This window comes from Onychomys torridus, chromosome 15, assembly GCF_903995425.1.
Source record: "Onychomys torridus chromosome 15, mOncTor1.1, whole genome shotgun sequence".
In the NCBI taxonomy this organism is placed as follows: Eukaryota; Metazoa; Chordata; class Mammalia; order Rodentia; family Cricetidae; genus Onychomys; species Onychomys torridus.
In genome coordinates this window covers 69,418,587-69,441,917 of record NC_050457.1, presented here as the reverse complement: position 1 = coordinate 69,441,917, position 23,331 = coordinate 69,418,587, and the positions used below count along the sequence as shown (strand labels likewise).

General features: G+C 47.8%; 1 protein-coding gene across 2 annotated transcripts in view; it reads left to right on the top strand.

Annotated features, from left to right (window-relative positions):
• Positions 1-23,331, top strand: part of Ankrd33b (ankyrin repeat domain 33B) — a 78,674-nt gene that overhangs the window by 31,100 nt on the left and 24,243 nt on the right. Inside the window, exon 2 of one of the 2 annotated variants that reach the window (XM_036207392.1) lies at positions 15,693-15,822. The exons of the other annotated variant lie outside the window; for it this stretch is intronic. Within the exon in view, the coding sequence (XP_036063285.1) occupies positions 15,693-15,822 (130 nt within the window). The remainder of the gene's footprint in view (positions 1-15,692; positions 15,823-23,331) is intronic. 2 annotated transcript variants of the gene reach the window in all.

Below are 23,331 nucleotides of genomic sequence, written 5' to 3'. Positions count from 1 at the left end.
GACAGAATGTAGTGCTTTGGATGAGCAATGTCCCCCACAGGCTCAGGTGTCTGGATATTTGTCACCAGTTGATATTTTGGGGGAAGTCATGGAATCTTTAAGAGGGTCAGCCCTGCTAGAGAAGTACATCCCTGGGAGTGGGCTTTGAGGGTTTATTATAGGCTCACCCCATTTTCAGTTAGCTCTCCTAGCTTCCTGTGCGGCAACATGGGATCAGCCGTTTGTTCCCACTGCCCACTGCCGTGTCTTCCTTATCATTATAGACTTCCCCTTTGGAACCATAAACCAACAGAAACCCTTACTTCCACAAGTTTCTTTCCATCACGATATTTTAATCCCAGCAATGAAAAGTAGCTAATATACAGAGGGATACATGTGCTCTTTTGTGCCTGGCTTATGTCACTTGCATAATATTTTCAAGGTCTGTGTATGTTGCAGCATGTATTAGAATTCCATTCCTTTATTGAGTGGGGAAATCATCTTATATGCGTACACCACGTGTTGCTTTATCACCAGCCAAAGCCTTGGGAGCTCTAGCTATTGCGAATAGGGCAGCTATGAATACAAGTGCACAGTTCTCTCTTTGAGTTCCTGCCCTAACCTTCACTGGTGTGTACCTAGGGCTGGAATTGCTGAATTATACAGCAGCAAACACTCCTTTGGGGGTTTGGCTGTTTCGTTCAATGGAATATTCGAGATCAGTCAGTATCATTGCATGCAGCAAGATTTTGTTCTTTTCTTGTTAAGCTTGTTGTTGTTGTTGTTGTAAATTTGTGTATTTTCAGGTTTACTTGTTCATCCTCTTTCACTTTTCTTCTCCTCCTCCTCCTCCTTCATGTAGCCCAAGAAATAGGACAGCAGGCATGAGCTGCTGTACCCAGCTTTGCTAGGTCTCTTCATGGTGAATGTTTCCACTGTTTGCTGTTTGGGCCTGTGAGTTATGAATCAGGCTCCCAATGTTCTTGTATTCGTCCTAATTTGAGCACAGACGTTACTTCTCCGAGCTTCTCCGAGCGTGTCTCCGAGCGGCATTGCTGTGTCATGAGGGAGGCATGTGCGAAGCTTGACCAGGAACGAGCTTTGCAGCAGTGCTTCCATTCTGCACTCCCATCTGCTGAGAGCATGGGCGCGCCACACCTTCGCCAGCATTTGGTATTGTCAGTCTTTTTAATTTTAGCCGTTCGGGTGGGTGTGCGGTGCTGTCTCTTTGGGGGTTTAATTTGCATTTCCCTGGTGACTAATGATATTGAGCACCTTCACATTTGGAAAAGGTTATAATTTAAATCCTTTTACATAGAGAAATCACATTAGGAGGCATTAACAAATGCCTGAAAGCACAGCCGCTCCTAAGCCCAGAATGTCCTATCCGAGTCATCTGCCCTGACAGTTATGAGTCAGACAGACAGATGTCCGTTTCAGTTACATCTGACATCACAAATGAGTTGGCAGCTTGGTTAAAAAAAAAAAAAAAAAAGTCAGGGAGGGGCATGTGTTTAAAGAATATTTTGAAATAAAAGAAAATGGAAGGCTGTCTTTCCTCTTTACCTCCCACACTGGAGAGCCAGGCTTTTACGAGGAATGTCTGATTATATTCCATCCAGTGAAGATCCTGATTTAGTCGTGGGTCACAGCCTCAGCCCGCATTGTGACCATATGACCTGGAGGCTTCTGTGCATTTGTGACATGGTCCTTTCCCTCTGGCAGCCTGGCTAAGGAGGTTCTGCCTGCGCTGTGCCAACCCCTCCCCAGCATGGGACAATTTCCACCCACTCTGCCTCACCCACTGCCCCCTGGGGCAGCTCACATTGCACTGTTTGCTTCCTGGGCTCCCTCCCTAGACCAGTTTCCCCAGAGGAAGGTGCATCTGTGTCTTGGCTCCTTTTCCTGTTTCCACTCCCTGCCAGGTCCTAGCTGGCTGCTGGTGCCTGCTTGTTGGTGGTGGATGGAGATGGTTCAAAGAGGCAGTGTGACTCTCCTCCCTGGGGCCTCTATCTGTGCATATTTGATTAGTTACCCATTCTTAGCAATATAACTCTGCCTATATATGCTTAAATCTAGAAGGCAAAATGCCAGCCACCATTTCCTGCCTTTCTTCATGGCCACTGCAGCCCAGCCTGCCACAAGGGGCTATCATGTGTTCTCAAGGAGGCAGGCTGCTGGCAATATCATGTGGGAGACATTTGAGGGTGACTGTGGGTACCTGGGCTGGAAACGGGTAAGAATTTATTAGGCTACACCACGAGAAAGACTGGATAAGGCAAGAGAGTGGGTGTGACTTTTTATTCAAAGAAACAAACAAACAAACTCACCATCAAAGGAGAACAGAAAAGTGAGGTGAGCTCTACGCCTGCCACTGGTGAGGAAGGGAAAGCTATGTGGACCTGGGTTCTGGGGCAGTGTGAGCATCTTCACTGCCCTGAGAAGAGCCTCGCTCACCTAGCAGCCTTGCCCCACGTCTTCCTGCCTCATGTCCCACAGGCCACTTGGGAGCTTATTAAAAAGTATCAGCTCCAACTCAGGAGACCAGCGCTGGGGCCTGAGGTTCACATTTCTCTCCAGCTCCTGGCAACACTGATGTTGCTGGTCCAGAGACCTCCCTTGAGTGGCTGGGGCAGAGGCTGAACGCAGCTGGGTTAGTTGTTTGAGGGAATCATCAGCCAGCTTGTTCATTCTCCCCTCTTGACAGTGGTTGCTCCGGAAGTTCTGAGTGTGGAGCAGGTAACAAATGGGTTCCAGGGATTTACTGACCAGACAATTTAGCTAACCAGTGATCTCCACGTGTAGTGAAAAGACTCCATGCCAAAAGTAAGTTGGAAAGGGGCAGATTTAGACATGTGACATCAATCTCTAAACTCCACACGTGCACACATGGGTGTTGGTGTATAAGAATGCACACATACACAGACATAACTGACACACACACATAGACAATCATAACACAGACACATACAGATACCCACACAAAACACACACACACACACAGACAGACTGACGCACACAGAGACATAACTGACACACATAGACAATTATACACAGACACATAAGATACACAAAACACACATATATATACACACAGACAGACACACACGCAGTAGGTTTTTATTTAAAACTAAGTAGAAAATGTTGATGTCTGAGGCCTGCAGTCGACCAGCCAGGAGAAGCTACAGAAGGGAAAATGCTTGCAGATAACCTGGAAATGTTCAAAGGGCTTTAATTCTTGGAGTCTGACGGTAGTGAGCAATTTACATCCCCATCTTGAATTGTATGGACTTTCCCCACCAGGAGATCCAGGAAGCTGATCATAAGCTGTGGCCCTTGGGAGGTTCAGTTTGTTCTTCACTTACAGATTGATGGCTGGGGTGGTGAGCTTCTCCATACCCTCCCTGTGCTTCCTGTGGGACAAAAAGTAGCCATCTTCACCCCCCCCCCCCCCCCACCCCTCCCACCCCTGCAAACCCTGTAACTACAACCTGTGAACTTGCCTGTATGGCCAAAGGCACAAGATGGAAAGCTTTGCTGAATTTTTTTTATTTAAAAAAAATTAAGTTTTAATTATCAAATAGTTCCAACCATTTGTTACATAAGAATGTGACTTAGAAGAAAAATGTCATGTGTGGATTGGCTGCCTTTCTGTGTGATAAAACATCGTGTCCTGTGGAGCAACCTATAGAATAGTTTGTTTGGATTGTGGTCCCCGGAAGGGTAAGAGTCATGAGCCTCAGCTGCAAGCAGCAGACGTGGCAGCAGGTGGCCGAGTCAAGAATCAGAGAGGACATCCTCCACCATACAAAGAAAACAGAGTGAACTGAAGTAGAATGAAGTGAGAAACTGAGAGCTGGTCCCAGAGATGCTCCCTCCAGTGAGGCTGCACTTCCTGAAGGTTCCATGACCCCCCTAAACTGTGCCACCAACAGAGAAGTTAGTTTCAAATATCTGAGACTGGGGGGGACAGTCTCATTTAACACACCACAACTAGTAAGTGGCCTCATCATTCAGACCAGTTATGCTGAAATCCTGGTGATTTTCTTCCCATTATTTCCCCTCGTACATTGTTAATAGTTAATTTTTCAGAGTTTTTTTTAATAAAAATTATTTATTTTTACTTTTATTATTTAGTACTTTCCTTTTGATTAAAGTGCTTCATATACCTCATTTTAAATGTTTAATGAGATTATGCAATAGAAAAATTGTTCTTTAACTCTTTGTCCCAATTTCAAAAGAAAGAACACTTTTCTGGGGGAAGAAACAGTATTGCTCTCATGTCTTCTAAACATATGGAAAATCCTGATTGATGCCTAGAGGGAAATTTTCCAACTGATAAGTAGCATTAGTTATGTGTCTCTAACCACAATTAACGTATAACATCTAGTAATTTTTATGACTATGGACAAGACAGCAATCACTATGTATTTCAGTATGTTATTTCTTCTTACCATTGCACCAAATATCCCTCAAGCAGGTAAAGGAAGAAGGAATTTTGGCTCATGGTGTGGGAAGGCCATCCATCTAGGACTGACAGAGAGGCCAGGTCATGCCTACTGATGGGCGCTGCTTGGTCACATCTGAGCAGATTAGGAATCAGGGGAAAGGGATTGCCGGTGTTCAGCTGGGTTGTTCCTTTTTTATTCAGCCTAGAACCCCAGTTCATGGGATGGTGCCGCTTACATTTAGGACAGACCTTCACCTCTCAGTTAAACTTCCCTGGAAACATCCTCACATACAAGACCCAAAGTATATGTTGTTAATGCTGTAGGCTAGCGTTCTCAACCTGTGGGCTGTGACCCCTTTGGGGGATTGAATGACCCTTTCACAGGGTCACCTAAGGCTATCAGAAAACAGATTTATAAGTCATAATAGTAGGAAAATTACAGATATTAAGTAGCAACGAAATAATTGTATAGTTGGGGTACCACAAAATGAGGAACTGTATTAAAGGGTCCCAGCATTAGGAAGATTGAGACACCCACTTCTTTAGGTGTTTTTTACTTATTATATATACAGTGTTCTGTCTGCATGTGTGCCTGCAGGCCAGAAGAGGGCACCAGATCTCATTACAGATGGTTGTGAGCCACCATGTGGGTGCTGGGAATTGAACTGTCAGGACCTCTGGAAGAATATCCAGTGCTCTTAACTTTTGAGCCATCTCTCCAGCCCTCCTTAGGTGTTTCTTAATCCAGTCAAGTTGACAATCAAATTAATCATCACAAGTCTACTTTTCGTCAACTTGACACCCAAATGCATCACTTGAAACCATAACATTCCTCCTCAGGGCTCTAACGTCTCGTGTTGATCTCAATGCATTTAGTCCATCTTTAGAATCCTACCATGTTCAAAACTCCAAGTTCAAAGTCACCTCTGAGACTCACAGCAGTCTCTTAGCTGTCAGCTCTTGTGAAAATCAAAACCAAGTTAGATACTATTGTGGTTTTAGTGTGAATTGTCCCCGTAGGCCAGTGGTCCTCAGCCTTCCTATTGCTGAGACCCTTTAATATAGTTCCTCATGTTGTGGTGACCCCCCCCCCCCAGCCACAACATTGCTTTCGTTGCTACTTCATAACTGTAATTTTGCTACTGTTATGAATTGTAATGTGAATATTTGATAATTCCTGGTGGTCTTAGATGACCCCTGTGAAAGGGTCATTTGACCCCTCCCACCCAAAGGGGTTGAGACCCATAGGTTGGAACCATTGCCATAGGCTCTTTATTTGATGTTGTTTATTTTTGAGAAGTGGTATCACTATGTAGCTCTGGCTGACCTGGAACTCACAGAATCTACATGCCTCTGTCTCCTGAGTGCTGGGATTAAAGGCAGGTGCTATCACGCCTGGTTTGTAGGTTGTTTTAGCTGATGGTCCCTGGCTATGGAACCCTTGAGGTGTAGCCTAGCTGGAAGAAGAGGGTTGTTGGGGGCAGGCTTTGAGGTTTTAGAGCTTGTCTCTGCTTCCTGACTGCAGGTCAGTGTGGCCAGCTGTGTCTTGCCGCCATCATGGCTTCTCCACCACAGCTGATTGTATTCCTCATTCGACTAGAAGTGAAAATAATCCTCTCCTCTGAAGTTGATTATTGTCAGGTGGTTAGTTACAGTGAAAAGAGAAGGAGCTAATACATGTACTTTCAGTATACAAAGGTGCAGCGTAAGCATTCCTGTTCCAGAAGGGGGTGGGCAGAAGGGTTACAAGGACGGAATTGATTGAAGCAAGACCACCGATGTGCAGCTCCATGTCTGTCCATCAGGGCTCACCTGTCATCATCTGGATTTCAGGGGCTTGGGTAGGTCCATGTCTGTATGTCAGGGCTCACCTGTCATCATCTGGATTCCAGTGGGCTTGGGTAGGTCCATGTCTGTCCATCAGGGCTCACCTGTCATCATCTGGATTCCAGGGGCTTGGGTAGCTCCATGTCTGTCCATCGGGGCTCACCTGTCATCATCTGGATTCCAGGGGCTTGGGTAGCTCCATCTCTCTGACAGTGTTGCCTGTGGCACCTGTGGCATCTCTCATGAGGCACTCTACTCTGTCTGCAGCTTGCCTCATGAATGTCCCATGTTTCTGGCATCTTCGATATCCTGGGGTCGCCGTTGGAACTTGGTGACATTCCTGAGAATACTGTATTAACTGTTATGTGGGTCAGAGAGAAACACTGGGCAGCGTTTTACTTCCCACTACTTGCTTTGCTACTAGGTTCTGTGAATTCTCTTGTTTATAGTGCGACAGTATTAAGTCAGTGACTCTGAAGAGCTGTGTCCTTTGTCCCTTCCTAGGAGCTGTAGAAAATGCCTATTCCTGGCCACCTGAGCATCCTCCTGGGCTGTCCTCTCATGGCCTGTGGCCTGGCCCTTTGCATGGTTTACTTTTTCCACTCTTAATATGATTTATTAAAAAAAAACAAAACCCAAACCTTGGTCCTTGTGTTGGTACATCTCCTTCTGCTGTAACAAATTAGTGTACATTGAGTAACATATAAACAACAGAAGCGTGACTGGCGTTGGGAAGCCAGCGAGTCTAGATGAGGTTTTTCTGCTGTGTCATTCTGTGGCCGAATAGAGATGTGCTAAACAGCCTGCATGCTTGAGCAAGCAAGAATTCAACCTGCTGCCTTCATATAACCAGCACCAGGCCACACTTGAAAGTGTCCCACTTCACACCATCACTTTGCACATCAAGTTTCTAACACGGTCAAATCTTAGCATGAGTGGAAGGGCAATTTTAAAGTAGTGTGAGAGCGAGGAGGAAGCAAGACTCCGGTGTGAAGTCAGGATTGTCGGGGTGTGGGGTGTGTGGGGGAGCACTCTGGTGTTTGTGTGACGCTGGGACATGCCTGAGTGTGATGTTATTGACCAGGAGATGAATTTGTTCACCAACTGTGATGACAGAGTTGGCCTACCATGTGGACAGAGGAAAACCAGATCTGTACAAAGGTCACGTATGGGAAGTGAGGCAACGGTGGATGAAACCTAAACATTTAATAGTTAACTCTGAAACTTTCCAGATGAAGTATGAGTATCTTGGTGGTGCTTTAAGACAAAGGAGGTATTTTATTTTTGTTTTTATTAGGTTTTCATGTGACTGCAGCTGGCCTTGAACCCCCAATCCTCCTGCTTCTACCTTCTGAGTGCTGGGATTACAAGAGTATATACCATGCCCAACCAGAAGGGAATTCTGTCTTTAAAAAGTTATTGTGTGTGTGTGTGTGTGTGTGTGTGTGTGTGTGTGTGTGTGTGTAAGTGACATAGCACGCATGTGGAGGTTAGGGGACAACTTTGTAGAGTTAGTTCTCTGCTCCCACCTTTATGTGGGTTCTGGGAATCCGGCTTATCAGGGTGTTAGGCTTCCGTGGCAAGTACCTTTACCCACTGACTCATTTCTCCAGCCCAGGCAAAATTTCTTAAATTACAAAAAGCATTACCATAATGTAAAACACTAATAATTTTATTACATCAAAATGAAAATTTTTATGGCAAAATATAAGGTAAATAGGAAGGAAGGAAGATAGGTCCCTCCCTCCCCCCATATTGACTGCTGTTCAAATGGAAATATTCTGGACATGTTGGTTTAAATGAAGTGCACTGTCATGATAATTGCTTTTATCAATAGGGCCATTAGAACATTTTATATGACGTTCACTGGTGATGCCCATTCTGTTTCTCATGGACAGTGCTGATTTTGAATACATGAAGAACTTAGCCTGACCAGGGCCTGGTGGCGCACGCCTTTAATCCCAGCACTTGGGAGGCAAAAGTAGGTGGATCTCTGTAAGTTTGAGGCCAGCCTGGTCTACAAAGTGAGTTCCAGGACAGTCAGGGCTGTTACACAGAGAAACCCTGTCAAAAAGAACTTAGTCTGATCAATGAGGAAAAGGTGAAGAAGCCAGCCAGCAGGAAATGGATACAGGATATAAATAAACTGTTTATTAGATGGAAATGCAGATGGCCGACAGACATCGAAGATTTCAATCTTACTCTAAATTGGGACAGGCAAACTAATGTAGCTGGAGTTTTCTCCAGTCCCACCCAGGCCCACAACCACTCAGACCCAAATAAACAAAGGCTTACATTAATTAAAACTGTATGGCCTAATGGCTTAGGCTTCTTGCTAGCTAGTCCTTACATCTTAAATTAACCCATTTCTATAAATCTATACCTTGCCTCGTGGCTTACTGGTATCTTTACATCTTGCTGTTTCTGTGTCTGGCTGGAGACTCCTGACTCTTCCCAGAATTCTCTTCTCTGCTTGTCCAGCCTGCACGTCCTGCCTGGCTACTGGCCAATTAGTGTTTTATTTATTAACCAATCAGAGCAACATATTCACAGCATTCAGAGGGATATCCACAGCAAACTAAAATCACAATAACATGGGGGCACTGACACTCCTCAGCCAAGGCAGGATCTAAACTAGTTAAACACGACTTTAAAAAAAAAATTGCATTTTATTCTTTGAGAACTTCCGACATGTTTACAATGTATGTAATTAGCATGTCCACCCTCTAACTCTTCCCACCTTTCCTACTCTACACCCCCCCACCCTCCACCAACTTCGTGTCCTCTTCTTTCCTGTAACACACTGAGCTGCTGCCTCATGTGCATGGACCTAGGGCCATCTGCAGGGCACAGGCAGCCCATGAAACCCCTGTGTTTAGTCACCCCTTCTCTCTGGCAGTCTTCATTTGTGACCAAACATCAGGCTGCTGTCACCCAAGCCTGTTTCCTGTTCTAAGACCTCGTCTTTAGGTGGTGGGTGGGACAGACCCCTCAGTGTTAGCATTGCGGTGACCATGGTCCCAGGAGAGAAGGGCTGGTCAAGACCCCGTGACCCCAAGAGTCATATAACCACCAAACAGAAGGGCTTTGTTCAGTAACTGTGAGTGTAATCCTGTAGATTCATGAGTTGTTTTCAGGGGTGCTTTTGGTGATGGAAAAAAGCCAGAAGATATGGCGAAGAATCTTCTTTTACTTTGATGAAAACCTCATGTGTGTGTGTGTGTGTGTGTGTGTGTGTGTGTGTGTACGTACGTGTGTGTACGTGTGTGTACGTGCACGTGTGCCTGTAAGAGGAAGTTACAGCATATGGAGTACATCTGATTTCTAAGTCAGGAAATTATCAAATGCTAGAGCGATGCTCCCACCCAGAGATGTTCAGGATGAGTTCCGGGGGCTCCTAGGTGGTGCCCAGAACATTGCAGCTCATTTGTGCAATGGTGAGCTGACGGTTGAGTGAGGAGCATGGAGAAGTCGGTGCAGTGACCAGGTCGGCAGGAAAACTGCCAATTCCAGCACCTTGCTCTTCCAGCCCTTCCCCAGCGCTCTGTGCTCTTTCTCTTTAAAATTAAAGAGCTGAAAAAATTTTACATTTTAAAGTATGGATGACCTATTTCAAAAACTGTATCAGCCAGAGAGTATCAGGCAGCCTTTATGGAGCTGATTATGCTGTCGTATGGATGTCAGTTTAAAACACCAATATTATTTCTTAGGGCTTGAAACATGGGGGCACATGATCTAATATTCTTTTGGCAGGGCAATTTATTATGAGAACAGGAAAGGTACCTTATGAAAATTCATTCTTTTTCTGTAGTTTTGAATTGGTTTGGCCCTGGAGCTCAAGTTGGCTTTGGGTTTGAGATCTTGCTGCCTCTGCCCCCTGCTCCAAATGCTGAGATACAGCAACATGCCACCATGGGCAACTCATAAATAACATTTTTATTGAAAATCTGGTTGTAACAGCGCTGGGCCACTGTGGGATTGCTCTGAACTTAAACTTGGCACTCTCATACAGCAGAGCATGCCTTAGCTGTGCCAAGAGAGGCTTAATCATCAAATCTGGCTCCCGAGAGCCTGCATTAGGTGACTATTAATCTGTGTGTCAGGGAAGGTAACCCCGAGTCTTTGCCATTAGAAGTGTTTTGGTCAGCTGAGGTTGCTGTAACAAAACACTGTGGACCGTGTGACTTACAAACAGTGGAAATTTTATTCTGTGCAGTTTTGTAGTCTGTGGAAGCCAGAGGTCAGGATTTTAGGGGGGCTTGGTTCTGATGAGGGCCTCTTCAGGTATCAGATGGCCACCTTCTCTCTGTGTCTTGACTGCTGGAAAAGGATCTGGAGAGTTGTCTGGGGTCCCTGTTCTGTGGGCACTAATCCCATTCATGATAGTGCCGTCCTCATATGTCACCTCCCAAAGTTCTCACCTTCTGAGGTCATCACACTGTGGGTTAGGAGTCCACAGGTGACTTGAAGGCAGACTGCCGGTGGCCATGTCAGAGGAGCAGCAGACAGGCAGTCTGTCTGTCTGTAGCACCAGTCCCTCCAGGTAAAGCCTTTGGAGACAAAGAGGTGTCTCCTTGAACTGGATCTCACATTTGTGCTTTCTTGAATTGCCTACCCAATACATTTCTCCAAAGTGTGTGTGTGTGTGTGTGTGTGTGTGTGTGTGTGTGTGTGTGTGTGATACCTGGATGTCTTGCTTATACATTTTCAAAGGGCAGCATGGAATCCCTGCTCCTTAGTCTACCTCTCACTTGGTCTACTGATGAAATTAAGTCCATGCTTTTGTAATTCTTCAGACACATGAGAGAATATCACTGAGTTCCAAAACTGGAGTTCTTTCCTTGTGAGTCACAGACCTGGGAGGGTCGAGCATAGATCTGATGGTGACTCTGATGTCATGGTGGTCCAGTGGATGCAGCATGTCTGCGAACGAGTTAAGAACATTTCCCTTGGAACTGCCAAACACCCATTTTGAATTGATGTTAGCTTTTACCTCCTGAAGCAGCAGCAACAACAAATCCTAAGAACAACAAAAGTGGACTTTGCCTGAGTGGAAAGTCCAGAACCATCCAGGCAGGGAGGCTGGATGCACCTGCTCACACTGTCCCTGACAGCTTGGCCTCTGTGTCTTTGCCTTGGCGGAAGCCGCCTTTGGCAGCAGCCTTTCCCCTCTGAGGGTCACAATGGCTGTTAGACCCCGTGCCTCCTAATTCCTGCCCTCCCCACCCCCCCCCCCCCCCCCCCCCCGCCATAACCAAGTGTCATCTTCATGCAGCATCCGTTCAACCTCTCTTGTCTCTCATTGGGCCTGTTAGGTCACATGCCTCTCCTGGGTGAGGAGGTGGTTGGCCTAGACCGCAGGGACTGGGGACAAGCTTACTTCTATGGAAATGCACAGGGATGGCCAGGTATATGCATTCCCTGGAGAATAATTACACTAAGTGGACTTGAAAGGACAAATTTGGGAGACTGCAAACAACCCCACTGAAAACTCTTACCCAAACTTCTCCTACAGTGAAGTGATAATAGCCACTCAGAGGTGGACATTTCTCCTGCACCATGGCCGTCACTGCCACAGCCCTAGAAGAGAGGTGACACAGATGTACACCTCATCTCTCCCAGGTTAAGTTTGGCCTTATATTAGCTTCGGGCAGCAGAGAGTTATTGTCCTGCAGTTTGGGGGCCCAGCACTCTGGTACCGTGGTGTTGATAGAGGCCGTCCTCTCCGAGTCCTTCCTGCCTCTTCCAGCCCTGGTGGCTTCCAGGGATTCATGGTGTTCTTGGCTGGAAAGCTCATCACTCTGGTCTCTGCCTGGGTTTTCACGTGACCCTCCCCAGGCTGTTCTTCTGTTTATAAGGGCGTCCACCACAGTGATTTGACTTCATCCTACCAGTCACATCTACAAGGACCTTGTCGGCTCTGTGGCCACATTCTGGGGAACTCATGGTTAGGATTTTGACATTTCCTCCTCCTCCCCCTCCTCCTCCTCCCCTTTGCTCCTCTCCCTTCTCCCTCTCCTCCTCCCCTTCCTCTGCCTGCTCTTTCTGCTCTTCTTACTCCTGTTCCCCCTCCTTATTGTAAGAGCAGCCTTCCTGGGGCCTCCTGAGGTTCTGACTTATTTTGATCACAGGCTGGATTATCTGTAGGCTGGTGGCCTGGTGGTTCCATGTTGTTACTGCTTTGGCTCACCAAAGACTTCAATGGACTCTGCGTAGAGAGGGCTATGGCCTTGGGCCCAGTGGGAAAAATTAGAATCATTGTCCATGGGCTCAGGAGGGACCTGCTCCAGGCAGGGGATGAGTTAATTCCCACTTACAACACATAGCAGCCCCTTACCCTCATGACTGATGGTTGGGACCCCTGGGACTTGAAAGCAGCATGTAGCGTTGTATCCCACCACTCCGTGTCCCTCTCCAGGAAGGTCTTAGCTGCAGGCATCAGTGTTCATCCTGTGAAAGTAGGCCATGGGTCTGTTCTCGTAGGGCTGGTGGGATAGAGCATGCAGATGTAGGATGCCTGTGCCTGGCTTCAGGGTGTCTGCAATTGCTATTGCTGTTAGAAGCACCCTGCAGAATGACAGATCTCTCTACTCTGTCCTTCTCATCTCACCTGCTGTCATGGAAACGCCAGCTGGTCCAGGTGTCCCTCTTCATTTTGCCAGAGGCCTAGGAACTCAGATTCCTGGGGTGGACCTCACCACCCACTGACTTACTCAACAGAGGGGTTGGGGAGTAACTCCAAATGCTGTCCTGTTAGGACCAGAGGACCCAGGGACAGTTCACCTATGTCAGCGTGGTGAACTTGGTAGCTATATGACACTAATGTCATATACTCTTTGAAGAATTTTTTCAATTGATATTTATTGAGAACCAGCTCTATGCTGAGTCCTGTTACCTTCTCTTGCCCACTTTCTGACTCCACAAATGGTCTGCCTTCTGCGGTTATGTCTGAGATTACATAATATATGTAATTAATGCTATTGTAATCTTTATATAGATAGGTTCTGCATATGAGAAAAATGCAATATCTGTCTTTCCTATTACTTTTCTTCTTTCCCATCTCCCATCCATCCCTTTAGGGTCCTTTCTGCCTTAATGGTGTGTGTGTGTGTGTGTGTGTGTGTGTGTGTGTGTGTGTGTGTGTGTGTGTTTGAAACCCAGATCCTGCATATGAGAGAACACATACCATACTTGTCTTTCTGAGTCTAGTTTATTTCACTTAACATGATGCTCTTGTCTTAGTTTAGGTTTTAATTGCTGTGAAGAGACACTGTGACCATTGCAACTCTTATAAATGAAAACATTTAATTGAGGGGGCCCCACTTATAGTTTCTGAGGTTCAGTCCATTATTATCATCATGGTGGGGAGCATGGCAGCATGCAGGCAGACGTGGTGCTGGAGCTGAGAGTCCTACATCTGGACTCAGAGGCAACAGGAAGTTGACTGACTGTTACAGTAAGGGAACCTTGAGCAAAAGAGACCTCAAAGCCTACCCCACAGTGACACACTTTGTCTAATAAGGCCACACTCCCTTTGGGGGCCATTTCCTTTCAAACCACAGCCCTCGAGTTCTATTCATTTTTTTTTTCAAATGACGTATTTTTGTTCCTCTTTATGACTGGATAAAATTCTATTGTGTATGTGTACCATGTTTTCTTTCTATTTTTTTTTAAAGATTTGTTTCACATGCATGTATGTGTTTGAGTTTATGGGAACCATGTATGTATAGAAGCCTGCAGAGGCCAGAAGAAGGCTTGGAAGCCCCCACAACTGAAGTTATAGGTAGTGTGAAGGGCTGTGTGGGGGGCTGGTCATCCATCTCTCTAGCCCCTGTACCACGTTTTCTCATCCATTTGTGGGTTGATGGGTATGTAGACTAGGTCCTTGTCTTGGTTACTGTAAGTAGCGCTGCATAACATGGATGTGCAGAGATTTCTGTCATGTGCTGACACTGAGCCCTTTGGCCATATACTCAGGAGTGGTATAGATGGATCAGATGGTTTTTCTGTTTTTAAATTTGTGAGGAACTTATGCACCTACTTCCATAGTGGCTATAGTAGTTTACATTTCCACTGGCAGTGGAGAAGGTTTCTTCTCCTTCTCCTCTTCTTCTTCCTCTTCCTCTTCTTCTTCTTCTCCTCTTCCTCCTCCTCCTCTTCCTCCTCCTCCTCCTCCTCCTCCTCTTCCTCCTCCTCCTCCTCTTCCTCCTCCTCCTTCTTCTTTTTTCAAGACAGGATTTCTCTGTGTAGCTTTGCGCCTTTCCTGGAACTAGCTCTGTAGCCCAGGCTGGCCTCGAACTCACAGAGATCCACCTACCTCTGCCTCCCAAGTACTGGGATTAAAGATGTGTGTACCACCACTGCCCAGCTTGTATATTCTTGATAATTAGGCAAATATTTCATCAGTAATCTCCAAAATCACCCTGCACAGGCCTCTCTCTGGTACCCCACAGTCGTTCCCCCCCCCCCCCCCCCGATGCAGAGTGCTGTGGTCTGCATGGCTGCCTTTTAAAATACCTGTCCCGAGAGCCTCCTCCTGGTTTGATGGTGGACATGCCCACTCTGTTGTTCAGGATGAGACTTTGGTGTCATCTCGGTTCTTGTGTTCCTCTCACACACCCTGAGTCCATCCTAACAGCAAATCTATCTTCGTGATAGAGAATCCATACATGCCTCCTACCCGTGGCTCCACCTTGGGCCACTGTCCCCTACTCAGCCTCCACAGCACATGCTCCTCTGGTCTCCTGGAGCCAATTTCTGCCCAGCATACATAGTTAATACTGAGAATTGACCACCAACTGTCCAGAGTGCTCTAGGGCTCTTGGCTGCCCCATGGGCTTGGGTACCACCCTCTCAGTTCACTCTGCCCCAGCCTCTGGGCCACCTGGGAATCCCCTGATGGACATGCCTAGGTCTGGCTTTGCGCCTGTCATTTTTTCTGCACAAGTTGTCTCCTGTCCTTGTTCTACTGGCTTGTGTCCCCTTGTGTCCTTCAAAACTGGGTGCAAACACTCCATGTGAGTCTGCTCAGACCCTGGATCCTGCCATACATTCACATCCTGTCTTGCTACACACTGCCGTCTAACGCACATGAAGCTGGCAGTGTGCGTGTGCGTGTGCGTGCGCGTGCGCGCGCGTGTGTGTGTGTGTGTGTGTGTGTGTGTGTGTGTGCGCACGCGCTTTCTTTCCCATCAGAGGGAAACACTCCTGAGGGCAGAGGTCCAGTCGTTCATTGATGTCCCTACACATTGTGCCTCATGGGGATGGAATCTGCTCATGTGCGGATAAGTAAGCGGTTGACATGTGGAGACCTGGGGACTTGAGGCACTTGCTGCCTCTCCTCCAGCTTCCTGGAGGACAGCTCTTCCCCTCAGGGTCCCCAGAGCTCACTGAAGATGCTCTGTGCCTCTGACCCATTTCCCCTCTTCATTCCTAGACTGGCCTTATTGTGGCGTGCTACCATGGCTTTGTGGATACCGTGGTGGCCTTAGCAGAGTGTCCCCACATTGACGTCAACTGGCAGGACAGCGAAGGGAACACAGCCCTCATCACGGCTGCACAGGCAGGTAAGAGCTGGCTCCCTCCAGGGTGGTGCTGCCGGGCAGTGCGGGCTCCTGTGGCTCCTGGTGTATGCCATCAGCACGGCAATGGATTTGCCACTAGCAGGTGCCAGGAGGGGGCTGAGTGGAATGTGGGAGCGTACATCCTCTGTGCTCTTGGAACAACAGTTTTAACCACTCCTGCAGGGTTCAGAATGGGGCTGTCACCAGCCAGTGTCTCCACCGTAGCTCTACCTCTGGAAGGCAGGCTTGCCTGCACTTGGGGCGCAGACACCCTCTGAGACTGGGTGGCACGGTGCTGGTGGGCAGGAGTCACAGTCACATGCTTTACTGACAGTTATATAATTAGGTACATTGAGAAGGTGACCTTGCACTTTACCTATAAAGAAACGCTGGGACAGCTCTCTGAGCTTCAGAGAATTCATGTAACAGAGTAAGACGGAATTAGTAAGAGTCGTGTGCATGTGGTTCCAAGTGCGTGTCACGGTCATCTCTGGAAGTTAATATGCTCACACCACAAATGCGCGGTGGCTCTCATGGATTTGCTTGCACTGCATTCAGAGTGCTGGGGTGTAGCTCAGTTGGTAGAATGCTTGCCTAGCATGCTGAATGCCCGAGTTCAATCCCCAGCACTGGCCAAGCCAGGTCTCGGCAGTGCTCATCTGGGATGTCAGCACTTAGGAGGTGGATGCAGTGGAGTCAGAAGCTTAAGATCACAAGATCCTTGGCTGTATCTGGAGTTAGAGACCAGCTTGGAGTATGTGAGACCCTGTCTCCAAATAGCTAGCTTACTAAATAAGCAAACAAACAAATTAAATACACACACACACACACACACACACACACACACACACACACACACACACATATATACATATATATCCTCTATAGCTCACCGTCAGCCTTTTGTATCCTGAGATTTCCCATCTGCAGATTCAACATTGGTTTAAAAAAAAATACATTGTTTGAAGTGGATCTGGACAGTGGTTATAGATAACTCCGTGGTAAAGTTAACCACGTATAAGGCCCTGGATTTGATCATGAGTGAACCAAACAACAGCAACAAAACCCACTCTAATAAAAATAGTATGTCAGCACTAAAACACATAGACATTTTTCCTTGTCATTATTTACGTAAAATACAGTGCAATAAATATTTGTTATATTTATACTGCATTAGTTATTGTAGGTAATGTGGAGATGTTTTAAGCACACAAGAGTATGTGTGTAGGTTATATCCCAATACAACACTATTTAAAAAAATTAAAAATTATTTTTCCTTTATCTGTATGGGTATTTTGCCTGCTTGGATGTCTGTGTGCCACACACATGCTGTGCCCACAGAGGCCAGAAGAGGGCGGTAGATCCCTTGGGGCTGGAAATACTGCTTGTGAACTGCCATGTGGGTGCTGAGAAACAAACCTTTGTCCTCTGGAAGAGCAGTAAGTACTTTCTGAGCCTTGTCTCCAGCCTCTACTACATCGTTCCTATGAGGCACTTGAGAACCTGAGGGCTTTGCATCCACAAGCGTCCTGGAACCTGTCCCCAAGACACCAAGAAGGACATCAGTCACATTCTTAGTTGCAACAGAGCTGCCTATGGCTAAGCCAGGAAGAGGAGGCCTGTGTGTCCTGAAGGAGTGTGCGGCAGCTTGGGTGGCGTCTTAGGGTTACTACTGCTATGATGAAACACCGTGCCCAGAACAACTTGGGAAGGAAAGGGTTGACTTGTCTTAAACTTCTGTACCACTCTACATCACTGAAGGAAGTCAGGACAGGAACTCAAACATGGCAGGATCCTGGAGGCAGGAGCTGATGCAGAGGCCATGGAGGAACACTACTTACTGGCTTGCTTCCCCTGGCTTGATCAGCCTGATTTCTTATAGAGCCCAGGACCACTAGCCCAGGGATGGTACTACCCACCATGGACTGAGCTCTCCTACATGAATCACTAATTAAGAAAATGTCCTACAGGCTTGCCTACAGCCTGATCCTGTGAAGCATTTTCTCAACTGAGGCTCCCTCCTCTCAGACGACTTTAGCTTGTGTTAAGTTGATAAAAGATTGTCCAGCGCGGGTGGGAACTGGACTCAAGGCTCTGAAGCTGGAGAGAGTGTGGTGGTGATGGCAGAAGTGTCTGCTACTGCCCTGAAGAGAAGAGACCTCTGCTGCCCCTTCTTGCTTCCCAGGCTCCTTGTCGAGTCCACTCTGGGTGGATCTCATCAGGTGACACAAGGGAGCTCAGAAACACTGGCACTTGCTCCCCCGTCTTTCTTAGTGGGGGAGTGCACCACATTGGCCAGTCCAGATACACATGGTGGAGAGCCTCCCGAGATCACCAGGGCCAGGGACTGTGCTGGAACACCCCCTTTTCTTCTCCCAGTTCTAGAGTGGGAACTTGATCTCTATTGTTAGGGTCCCAGGCTTTGGAAGGCCATGTCTCAGCTCCCAGCAGCAGGTGTGTGAGCGCACCTCTGTCCTCATTTAATTTCTGCTACTGTGATAGAGTACCAGCAAAAGACAGTTTAGAGGGGAGAGGCTTGGTTTTAGTTCACAATTCCAGGTTACAGTCTGTCATAGCAAGAAAGTCAAGTTGTATCACAGCCACAGGCAAGAGCAGAGAGAATGATGCATGCATGCTCTTCAGTTCAGTTTATCTACTTTTATACAATCCAAGACCTACATGCAGGGGGTGGTGCCACTCACAGTAGACTGGGTCTTCCTATATCAATCAACATAATTATATTAATTAATCACTGCCACCCCCCACAGACATGCCCACAGGCTAGCCTGACCTAGACAGTCCCTCATTGGGACTTTCCTGCCAGGCGATTATAGCTTGTGTCAAGTTAACAACTAAAACTAGCCAGTCACAGCGGTGGTAGGTTTTGGTGATCACAACCCTCATACAGGATACCTGTGGGCCAGGCATTGTGTCAGGGCTCAGGGGCTCAGAAGTGGGGGGCCTTGACTCATTCTCCAGCTCACAAGACAGAGAAATAGACACAGAGCTTAGCACTGTCTGCTCAGGCATTGGGGAAGGGTGTGCTGTGTGTGTATGGAATGGGAACATTTCATCTGGCCTGGGCACAGGGCCAGGGCTCAGAACATGTGAGCTTAACCCTTAGCTAATGTGTCTCAAAGCCTGGGGCTAGGATGGAGGTACAGGAATGGGTCTCAGGGATGAGGGGACCAGGGATGGTGTAGGTCGTGTGGTTTGGAGAGTCCTGCAAGGAAGGTAGGGACTGGGCCTCTCAGTGTCCAGCAGGGTGATTCCAAGTGACATAATGCAGGGAGAGTCCACAGAGGAAGGAGATCTGGGTGCCTGGAGCAGAGCTGTCGGTGCTGTGGGTGATGGATGAGGTAAGAGTCCGGGCTTTCAGGTGTCTGTCTGGTCAGGGGCCAGTACTGACTGTGAAGTGTGACAAATGCAAGAAGCAGGGGGCTGGAGAAGCATTGGTTCTGTTTGGAATGCTGGGACAACCAACAAGGAGGTCCCAGCACCAGAAACACGCGTGGGGTTGATGGAGGTTAAGGATAGCGAGGGCATGGACATGGGCGAGATCGTCAGCAGTGGGAGACTGAAGAGGAGATCACTTTTCTGATTGATTTGCACGTCAGTGTTTAATGCCTGTGGGATTCTCTCCGAATTCTTGCCTATTTGAAATGTTTCTGATCTGTATACCTATGAGCAACAACTTGACTGGGTGTAATAATATTGGCTGCCTCTCCCTCCTGCTCTTCTCCCCTGGCTTCCCTCTCCTGCCTGCCTCCCCTCCCTCCCTCCCTCCCTCCCTCCCTCCTCTCCACTTTCTTCCCTCCTAGGTGTTGGAAGGAGTAGTTATAGTCCCACCGGCTTATTTAGTTTGTTGATACCTGGAAATGTCATCCATCCTTCATGCTTCACACTGGAAATCAAGATACAGTTTCCAGCCCCCACATGGCATCTCACGACTGTCTTTCACCAAAGTTCTAGGAGATCTGGCACCCTCTTCTGGCCTCAGTGGGCACCAGGCATGCATGCAGTGCACATACATACATGCAGACAGATAAAACAGTTACATACATAAAATAAAAAAATGATAAATAAATCTTTAAAAAGTCCACAGAAACTTAGTATCACCCTCTCAGCTCCTCTGTGTGCTTGTTTGGACTCCTCTTGGGTGTGTGTTTACTTCAGGAGACAGTTTCCAGCTGCTTCTGGAGTCTCCATCTGCTTGTTTTGCTCTCAGCCCTCCGGCGTTCACTCTCACCTGTGGAGTGGAGCAGCCATTGTTTCCAGTCCACCGCCCTCTCTCTGCTCGGGGAAATGCTTCATGGTACCCGCATTGCTCCAGTTTTTATATACATACATACATACATACATACATACATACATACATACATATATATATATATATATATATATATATATATATATATATATATATGCCGATTCCCACAGTTTCGATTAGCACTCCTGAGCTGGCAAGGGAGTTCTCCCCAAAGCTTTATTGTGAGAAATCCAGAACAGTTCAAAGAAAAGACCCAGAGACCTGGCGGCAGCTGGTGATCTTGCCGGTTGCCTTTTGTGTTTTCTGACTGCCCACATTACTAATTCTTCTCATGGCCGTGACAAACTGCCCCACAGAAGCAACTTCTGGAAGGAGGGGTTTATTTGAGCTCTGCAGTGGAAGGTGCAGTGTGTCACTGGGGTGGGGGTAGAGCACAGGGTTGAGAGCATCTTTGGCTGTGGTGGCGGGGACTTGGGTCACTGGTCACATCGCCACCACAGTCAGGAAGCGCACAACGGACACTTATCTCACTTCTTATGCAGTCAGGGTCTCTACGTAATAGAGGGGTGCTACCCACATTCAGAGTGGATCTTTTCTCCCCAGTTAAAACTCTCTGGGAGCATCCTTAGAGCATAGCCGGGGCTGTGTATCCTAGGTCATTCCAAAAGCAGTCAAGTTGACAACAGAGATTAGCTCTCACCCCATCTGAAAGTCACCCATGCTTCAGCAAGCATCTCCTAAGACAGGGGTATGCACCCAAGAAGCATAATATGGACCCAGTTGGAGTATGTACCCCCAGACTGACATACAGCGTCCCCATTGCCTCCTATGCATCCTTATAGGCAAGGGCCATATTTTTACTAGTGTGTGATGTTTAAATCAGGGCAGCATCAGGACAACACATTGCATTTAGGTGTCACATCCCTTCTGCTTGTTGTCAGGAAGGACAACTATGTTGTGTAGCCACTGGGATGTCCAACTTCCCGGGCTGCTCACCCTCAGGTCCTGGGGACACAGCTAACTAAGGTTTGCCGCATAGCCTGCTTTGTTTTGAGTCCCATTGTCTTCCTGCCAACCAGAGGATTCTTCGTCTCCTCCATAGGACCATGCTTGTCCTCTGCTGCTTTAATTTCCAGATGACCTGGGTCCTGAGAAGAGGTTCTGGGGCTGTGCTCCACGGTCAGGGGATATGGTGGGATTTGCTCAGTGCCCTGGGCATTCTCTTTCCTGCTCTGCTCCCCACTGCCTCAGCTCTTTCCTTTCTGTGATGTGGGGTCTGTGAGGGCTGAGGTAGGTAGAGCCCACACTCTGCCTGGGGTGGTTGGTACCTGCTGGCCTAGGAGGGGCCTCTCTTCAGACAGCCTGGGAATACTTGTGGGTGGGCTGGAGTGGCTGCCAGGTCCCAAAGGATCTGAGTTGTGGGAGGCATGGTCACATCCACTGACTCTGACTGGGTTGAGCAGGTGGAGGGTGACGGACCTGTGTGAGGCTCCCTGGATGATCTTGGGTGCTGTTCATGTAAGTGTGGTGCACATTGTTCAGAAAGAAACGTAAGCAGTCAAGGGGTGAGTGGGAGCAAAGAGAACTCCTCTCCCAGCTGCCCAGTTTCCAGAAGGAGCGTCCAACCTTCTAACATTGCAACCTGAGCTATTGTCTACAAAGTTCACATTCACACTTGAGACTGGATGTCTGCAAGGGGAGCAGTTAAGGACACACACACACACACACACACACACACACACACACACACCACTGAAATGGACACTCCGTGATTAAGCGGGAAGGTTTTTTCTTGTAGAGGACAGAGATGATACAAGCATCTGGGGTAGAGGCTGCCATGGCTACATTTCAGGGAGAAGAGAAGACTGGCAGTTGCCAGGGCTACGGGAACCGAGAGGATAGCAGGCCAGTCCTAAGGGGAGGAGGGCAGGTTAGCTGGAACAGCTTGGGAACCAGTGTGGGGCTCGGGTCTACTGGAGGCTTGTTGGAGTGAATAGAGAACTAGATGTCCTCTCTGGAGGTTGGGGGCGCTATAGAAGTGAATGAGAAAGTCGTGACTTTTTCTGGTGAACAGAAACCCTCTTTACAAGGTTTCTGAGGAACGCCGAGTGTTTATCTGGTCAGAGTCCAGCCTCCGCTGAGCCTGGAGGATTGGGACCTGACCCTGACCAATTTAGTTACAAAAACCCCCAAAACAAGCAAACAGCAACCCACCAACCCAAGGCAAACCACGCAAAACAACCACAGACCCCTTGTAACGTTTTCAGGATGTCTACAGTTTTGTGTTGGCTGCATTGACAGCTGTTCTTGACCACAGATGGTCCGCGGTCTGTTCGACAGCCCAGTGGAGGCAACTGCAGTTAGGGCCTGATGGCTGAGTAATGGTTTCTTGGTTTAAAAAAGAAAATCCATGCTTTATCCTCCCCCCTCCCTGGCTTCTGTTACTGCACCCTGATCTGCAGTTTGCATCTCTACTCTGTATGTGGCTGTATTGTTTGTACCCACCCCCCTCTGCCTCACCCCCCCTCTGCCTCCCCCACCCCCCTGCCTCCCCCACCCCCAGGCCCCCCCATGCTGCTGCCCGCCCAGACTTCTTGCTCTGCATGCCTAGGAGGCCAGGAGGCATACACAACCGTTAAAATGTAAATTGAAATGCTTTTCCTTGGGTTGGCCGGCTCCCCAATCCCTGTCCTGTTGTTGTTGGGGGTGACCCCAGGGCCTCTGATGTGCTTACTAGGCAAACCTTCCACCTCTGATCTCCCCCGCCCCCCCCCCCCCCTTTTTGCCTTAGACAACTCAGCTTGATGAAGATTTTCTTTCTAGTTTGTTTTGGAAATGCCAGAGGCTGCCTTAGCCCCATGGCGCGTTCTCAGCCTGGCTCCTGCCTCTGCAGAACTTGGGCTGGTTAATCCACTCACAGTTTAATACAGAGCTGGTTAAAACACTGACTGCTAGCCCCTGTGTTTGTGTTTTAACAGTCTGGGCCTATCACCAAGTATCATATGCTAGTGTCCTGATCAGGGGACCCACTCTGAGGACCTGGGTCTCAGAGGTTCTCCTAGCAGACGTCATGGGGACCCCCACCCCAGGAGCCACTCCAGTGGCAGCATCATGGACCCCCACAAGATAACTGTAGAGGGAATTTCAAGGTAAAACAGGAAAGTGAGGCTGCTGTGGTTTTCCAGGGAGGCCGGAGCCCTCTTATCTGCTTGATTTCTTAATTTCAACCATTATCTAGAAAT